This window comes from Macrobrachium nipponense, chromosome 34, assembly GCF_015104395.2.
Source record: "Macrobrachium nipponense isolate FS-2020 chromosome 34, ASM1510439v2, whole genome shotgun sequence".
NCBI lineage: Eukaryota > Metazoa > Arthropoda > Malacostraca > Decapoda > Palaemonidae > Macrobrachium > Macrobrachium nipponense.
Window position 1 is genome coordinate 14,033,563 of NC_061095.1, and position 8,084 is coordinate 14,041,646.

Here is an 8,084-nt window from a genome sequence, read left to right on the forward strand (position 1 = left end):
ACGAAGTGCGTTGAATTCTACGAGTACTTTAGCTCTGAATATTCCAGCTGTGAAAGCCAACTGGACCCGCGCGTTTTTTCGGTTAGAGACTGAAGAGTATTTGGTAATGGGATGTTGTTTCTCTCCTGGTCTGCATAGTTTTGCCAGAGAACTTTCTTTACTACTTTTAAATGAGAGCCGTCTTCTTTGGAAGCTTGAACTTCAAGTCAGTGGCCTCTGTGGGTTTGTTCCTTATGAATACGGGTCATGTTCTGAATAATAAAATAATAATAATAATAATAAAATAATAATAATAATAATAATAATAATAATGATTAATATTATTCTGGATTTTTGTTCCTTCATACAGTTTATGTGTAATATTGCGTGAGGATTTGTTTTTTATTATTCATGTTTATTAGATTTCTCAAGACTAAACAGAATTATGGAAGCTGAAAGACGCTTGTCTGTTTCTAGAAGTATTAACAATATAAAAGTTTCTAGAAAATAACCTATTGGTTTAGGTTTTTTTCTTTACTCAATCAATAATCTTTATTTATTTGTTTATTGCAGATGATTGCGAGCAAAAGGCTTGATAAACTGAGCAACTTCTCCCGACAAGTCAATGCACAAGGTAACTTTTTTCTAAGTATAAGTAAGAGGAACCAGTTCTAATGTAAACTAACTTTGATAAGTACGGCAAATAAGCAAGTTGCTTAATAGTCCCTTGTATATATATATATATATATATATATATATATATATATATGTATATATATATATGATATATTTTATATATAATTAATTATATATATTATATATATATATATATATATATATATATATATATATATATATATATATATTATATATATATAATATATATATATGTATATATATATGTATATATATATGTATATATATATATATATATATATATATATATATATATATATATATATGTTGTGCTAACCTTCATTGAACGAGGCGCACTGTGAGGCTATTTAGACCTGCGATAATTTACGCTAAGGCCGGTTTGTTATGACTCTCCATCCTCATTGGAGTGACTTGGATTTCAATGATAATTTCTCAGTTCATTCAGTATCTTCTTTCTGATGTGAGGTTTTAATGTTGAAACACAGAGTACAAAGATATCTGTATTCTGCTAAATCTACATGGTGAAGATCAGATAAAATTGGACAGGTCTTCCAATGATGCTGGCTGATTGAATTCTGACTACAATCTGGTTTACAAATCATAAAGTGAGCAGAACAGTAGCTTGAACATACGAACATACACACAGATGACATAGATTACAAGTCATGTAGGCCGTCTGGGCTATAGGTCACTGTGGTTGTCTCAAGCAGGAAGCTTCGACAACAGTTTACAAAACAATAGATTTGATGACCACAGATGACGGCAAACCAGACACTGACTGATACAACACATCAGCTTAGCCTTTCATTAACTTATCTGGTCCTATCATACTCCTGCAAGCAAACTGGTTGACCTCTTGGGTCACTGGTTTTAATTAATCATAGTTTTATTTTTCATATATGGTATAACAGTCCATATTTTTTTTATTAGTTTACATACTACATACATACATACATACATATATATATATATATATATATATATATATATATATATACATATATATATATATATTCATTCATTTGATTTCGTTCATTTCCCAGGCACAAATCTCAACAAGTCCATGAGCTGATAAATATATTTCGCTCTGTTCTTCAAATAAGCATTCGTTTACTGCAGTTATTTGCGAGCAAAAGGCTTGATAAACCGAGCAACTTATCCCCACAAGTCAATCCACAAGGTAACTTTTGTCTAAGTATAAGTAAGAGGAACCAGTTCCAACGTAAACTAACTTTGATAAGTACGGCTAATAAGCAAGTTGCTTAACAGGCCCTTGTATATATATATATATATAAATAAATGAATAAATATATATATATACATATGATATATATATTTACTTATATATATATATATATATATATATATATATATATATATATATATATATATATATATATATATATATATATATATATATATACATTCATTTGATTTTATTTCTTTCATTTCCCAGGCACAAATCTCAAGAAGTCCATGGAGAAGATAGATAGATTTCGCTCTGTTCTTCACCAAACCATGCATCATAAAAGCTGCCCTGATCTATATACCCTCGTTGGAGACCAGTGCCTCTCGATTTTCTACGTCGGCTGTGTAAGTCTCTCTCTCTCTCTCTCTCTCTCTCTCTCTCTCTCTCTCTCTCTCTCTCTCTCTCTCTCTCTTGCTTTATGTGTCTTTGTACAAACACACATACACGCAGTATATTCATATGGAAGACAGACTATATTTGTTTCGTTTATACCTTTTCTTAGACAATGATATATTTTCTGTCCATAATTTATCACGCTTTTCGTAGCTACAGATCTGTTCTGTAGTGTCATCATTTAGTGCTAAAGTAACTGACAGTAGAGTATCAGTGAAGAATCTATTTAAAGTTTTTAAATTTCAAATCATTCTCCGAGATTTTTCCTCAGATTCAGGTGGCCTCAATTATAGGCCTAGAAACTGTCACCTTCACTCTGTCCTTAGAGTGGCGTCTTTTTGCTTTTCATGAAAAGTTCAAGATCCTTATTTGCTTCTTCTGCAGGTGAACTGGGGCGAAGCTCGGGCTTTCTGTAAGGTCCTAGGCGGCGATCTCTTGACGATCAAGAACATCACTCAGTTTGCAGACATCGTCCAACACCTGCAGAGACTTGGTGAGTTTTTGCATTGAGTAACCTAACTATAGGTCTTCTTCTTCTTCTTCTTCTTCTTCTTCTGATAATTTGTATCAGTGAATCTGGGAATGCCATTACCCTAGAGAGAGAGTTTCTATAAATAGTGTTTAGTTGGAGGGAAACTTGTATTTATTTGAAACTTCCATTTCATGCTGGTTCTATAGATACCCTAATAAAGGCCACTGTTGACTAGTGTCTTTGAGAATAATCTTTAAAGGTCTTAACAAAAGTCGTGCAATGATGTAGATTACAGTACCATGATCTGACTACAGCTTTTTTTTTGTAGATATAGAACACATCTTTGTTTTCAGCGTTGCCATCTAGCTTCTGGATCGGGGGCTCAGTCCACAATGACACTGTAGGGTGGACATGGATAGATGGCTCCCCTATGGATATGGGATCTCCGTTCTGGGCTACAAGGTAAGCGGACTGGAAAATCAAGGGTCTGTTACAGTGACGAATTTTTTAAGGTTATGGAGACCTCTGTCTTACTCTGTATGCACTCGGTGATTTCCTTCTCTGCGTCAATACTCAAGAATTAGTGTATGGAAAGAGTACTTCTATTGGGTCAAGAGAAGGAAATATATCTTTAGTTCATTTTAATCCATTCTTGAATGGGCTCTTTCCAAGTAAGTTCAGTCTTGACGATAAAATATCTCCAAGCTATTGCAGTCCCAAGGGTATTTTTCTACCCATATTCAGGGTTCTGCTTCTTCTTGATACAGTAACAGTGTCAACTCTGTAATGACTCCATGCAAGAAGGATTTTGTTTGGTTTGAGCGTTTCTGTTTACAATTCTTAGGTCGGATTTAGTCATGTCAGGTCTCTGTACATGTGAAGTGTGTGTTGCATCATTCTTCTACAGAGGCAAAATCTCTCATTCACATAATTTCCGTACACAGGTACGACCCATTTTGCATGACGAGGAATGGCACAACGGCCAAATCAGACGAAACCTGCGACCTCTACTACCAGAGTCCTAAGGCGGTGCCCTCGGGCGAATGTGCCAGAATCTCCTTCCAACACTCCTACTACATCTCTGACGAAGACTGCCTGAGGAAGATGAGTCCTCTGTGCGTCTATCAGGGAACCGGTTTTCCCAAAACACCAATGAATTAAGAGCGATTTCTCGAATCCTGTGAAGGCGTCCTAGGATCCTAAGGAAACGCCCATGGACCCTAAAGACGCGTCTTTAGATCCTTGGCACGTCCTCGTATTCTATGGGCACAGAACAGTTTAGAATTTTCCTTCAAGGACATATTTTTTTTATTCATTTGAAATGTATAGAATCGCCCTAAACTAGGATTAGATCTTGCATTGTAGATGTTTTCCTTCTCTCTCTCTCTCTCTCTCTCTCTCTCTCTCTCTCTCTCTCTCTGTAGGCAAAATGGTGAGGATTCAATTATTAAAAGCCACTGATTGAACTCAATGCTAGTGTGTTAGTTCGAAATAAACTTTTGAAGAACTATAATCATTGATACACCTTTCTTATCGAAAATGTCAACTCAAAGGGTAATGTTATCAACATTCCTCAGCATCAGACAAAAGCTTTGATGTCCAGTCAAATAAAAGGTATTTTGATTTTATTAACCTTATCTAGAGTAACAAGAAACAGTCATAAATATTTTAATTTCTGTTGTTGTTATTATTATTATTATTATTATTATTATTATTATTATTATTATTATTATTATTATTATTATTATTATTATTATTATTATTACTATTATTATTATTATACAGAATAAGCAAAAATCTATTCGGAACGAGAATGTAAGATCATGATCTTGCAATGGAATCTAACATGAATGAACAACAAGTAAAAAACAGAAAAAAATAAGAAATAAATAAAACAATAAATAAATAAATACTTGAGGATGAACAGATATATAGATCATTATATAAATAACATAAACAGCCATATAAATAAGTCAGAAAAACCAAACAGTGGTTACTGGCTTTTTTGCAAAGCGAGTAGCACGCACTACTTGTTGCTCATGGCCAACGCAAAGATAGCAAGAGCCTCCTGTTGAAACGGCGCCTTTGGAAACTGGCCCCAAGAATGATTTGAATCATAAATTCCAAAGGAGAGGGAAGATGGAATGCATTAATACCCCGAGGCAATTCTCCGTGTATTCTAATCATATACTTCAGTTTTTATCCATTTATTTATTAATTTGTTAATAATTTTTTATTTCCTATTCACCGACCTCTTTCTTTTTTTTTCTACTCTCTTCTGTGACTCTTTTCATATGGACACTATTCTTTGGAAGCTTGGATTTCAAGTCAGTGGACCTGTGGGATTGTTCTATATGAATAAGGGTTTATCTTCTGAATAATAATAATAATAATAATAATAATAATTAAAATAATAATAATAATAATGGAACCCCACACTATAAATACCACCCAGTCGAATTGGAGGACTGTGATAGAGCAAAAAAAAAAAAAAAATAATAATAATGTGTTGTTTTTCATTTCATTCAATTATTTTTACCCAAACGAATAGATAACCGTGATCGCTTCAAATCAAAATTTACTATCGAGCAGGAAAGCAGAACCTGGGCATAATATATCCCCCTTGAGAAGCCCTTCCTGCCCCTCCCACCATCAGACCATCCATTCCCCATTCCCCCTACCCATCCGTCCACTCCCGGTGGCCACCTCAAGACCAATAGCTTCTTTAATACCATCAAGCAAAAGAAGAAGACAAAGTAACCTTCTGGCTTATTGTTCCAAGGCGACGGCCAAGGTCACGGCATGAGCCGTGAAAGTAAGGATACGTTCTGGGGTTCCGTAGTGAGGTGCTTGGGTCCTCCAGGGATTGTCAGTCATCTTTGCATACAGGTAGTATTGTGTCTCATTTATTTACAAAGAGATGTTACATTATTTCCAAGGTCGGTAATGAGCCGTAGGTAGCAGAGGGTATGTCATGAAGTAACATATTTCGCGAAATAATCGTTAAATATTGAAATAACCGGAAAGTTGCACCTTCAATCAGCACGTTCATCTGAAAAGTAGGAAAATACCATTTTTAACTGTTTTTTATGAATGCATAAAGAATACCCTTGAACATTTATTTCAGTGATATATAAATACACATGCACATATGCCCACGTACACATGCGCACACACACACACATATATATGTTTGTGTCTGTAGAGAGAGAGATAGATAGATAGATAGATAGATAGAGAGAGAGAGAGAGAGATAGAGAGAAAACATAATTCTGTTGTCAGTTCGAGAGGTCCTTCGTTCCTCACACTCCCAGAGGATGTCTTGCAATCGGAACTTCGAAAGATCAAGCAGAGATGCAAATCTCCTTGTAATTTGCTAATTTACTTACAATTTTATATATTTGTTTATTAATTTGTTAATTTACTTTTCTGTTTTAATAAGTAATCTCTAAGATCTACCACACTTGTTTACATACTCCATGGAGTAGACCGTTTCTTTATAATCCTTGTTTGTCGGTCTAGGTCTACGATACCTAAGTATAACGTCAACACTGTCAGGTTAACTTACGCTGTGTTCGTGCGATATCTCGTGCTCGCTAAGTGGCCATTAGTTTCGTTCATTTAAGTGGAGTTTGTATTTGTTTATATATTTGGTTTTGTTCATTGATTATTATGCTAGATTTTGTGAAGACTAGTTTTCTTTCGTGTGATATTTCGTATGATATATTTGCCATTTTGTCATGACGTAACATACTTCGCGAAATAATCGATAAATATGGAAATATCTGGTAAGGAAAGCTCTCCAAAAATTATGAATAAAAGTTCGATGCTTTCGAGTTGCACCGTCAATCAGCCCGTTTATCTGAAAAGTAGGAAAAGGCCATTTTGAAACTAATTTTTTATGAATGCATAAAGACTACTCACGGAAATGTATTTAAATATTCATACCTACAAAAAAATCAGTACAAATTCCTGCATGCAAGCCAAGACAAGGACAAAAGGGCACGCGAGGAGTGACCCTCAGTCCGTAATTTCCAGTTTACAGGACATCTCTGCAAAAAGCTTATAGTGTAGGAACCGAGGAATGCCATACCTCGGCGGTCTGGGACCGGAGACCGAGGACCGAGGACCGAGGAAAAGGACTGAGAAGGGGAGAGCACGTCCTGGGTATAACCCTCCCAGTGGGGTTAGAGTTTTGGGTGTTTATGGTGAGAAATGTTGGTCTTCCAGGTCTGCAGAAGAAAAGAAGCGCAGTACTGAACTGGAATGGTACGTGGAGATATATTTATGAATGAGTAGAGAGAGGAGAGGAGAGAGAGAGACTGATAATCACTAATCTATTACTCCTATGAAGGCTGGCTTCGAGTGTAAATAGCAGCTCTTTAGCTCCGGCTCCAAGCAGGGATATATATTATAATATATAGTATATATATATATATATATATATATTAATTTATTTATGTAATAAAAAAAAACATTATATATATATATTATAATATATATTATAAATACGTATATATATAATAAAAATATATAATATAGATATATATATTTATAATATATATATATAGTATATATATATATATATATATATATATGAATATGATGATTTCTGTCATATTATTATTATTATTATTATTATTATTAGTAGTTATTATTATTATTATTATTATTATTATTAGCTAATATAAACCCTTATTCATAATTTGTATGAGCCCTAAGGGCCATTAACTTGGGAATTCAACCTTTTTCCAAAGCAATACTGTAAGTATAGGAAATAAAAAAAAGAAATTATGTGATTAGGAAAGATAGTTAACGAATAGATAAAAAAATAAGTAAATTAAAATTATTAAGAGACAGAACTGGTTTAGAACAGTAATGCGTTGCCATTCTTCCCTCATCTCTCTCTCTCTCTCTCTCTCTCTCTCTATATATATATATATATAATATATATAGTTATTTATATATATTCTCTCTCTCTCTCTTTCTTTCTCTCTCTCTCTCTCTCTCTCTCTCTCTCTCTGTCTCTCTCTCTCTCTCTCTCTCTATATATATATATATATATATATATATATATATATATATATGTGTGCATATATATGTATGTGTGTGTGTATATGTCCATGCATATATATATATATATATATATATATATATATATATATATATATATATACGTATGTATATACATATATATATATACACACACACACACACACACACACACACACACACACACACACACACACACATATATATATATATATATATATATATATATATATACATAATAATAATATATATATATATATAATATTGGATAACTTGATCACG

The 8,084-nt window shown here is 33.5% G+C and overlaps 1 protein-coding gene and 1 long non-coding RNA gene across 2 annotated transcripts in view; both read left to right on the plus strand.

The window, feature by feature from the left end:
• Positions 1-1,721, plus strand: part of LOC135207656 (uncharacterized) — a 2,206-nt gene extending 485 nt beyond the window's left edge. Inside the window, exons 2-3 of the long non-coding RNA XR_010313021.1 lie at positions 553-613; positions 1,680-1,721. This is a non-coding gene — a long non-coding RNA (uncharacterized LOC135207656). The remainder of the gene's footprint in view (positions 1-552; positions 614-1,679) is intronic.
• A 376-nt stretch (positions 1,722-2,097) lies between these two features.
• Positions 2,098-4,097, plus strand: LOC135207657 (uncharacterized). The gene is made up of 4 exons (XM_064239506.1): positions 2,098-2,229; positions 2,663-2,771; positions 3,104-3,212; positions 3,695-4,097. Exons 1-4 carry the CDS (start codon positions 2,113-2,115, stop codon positions 3,909-3,911), a joined length of 552 nt encoding a protein of 183 aa, XP_064095576.1. The 5' UTR covers positions 2,098-2,112; the 3' UTR covers positions 3,912-4,097.
• The last annotated feature ends 3,987 nt before the right edge of the window (positions 4,098-8,084 follow it).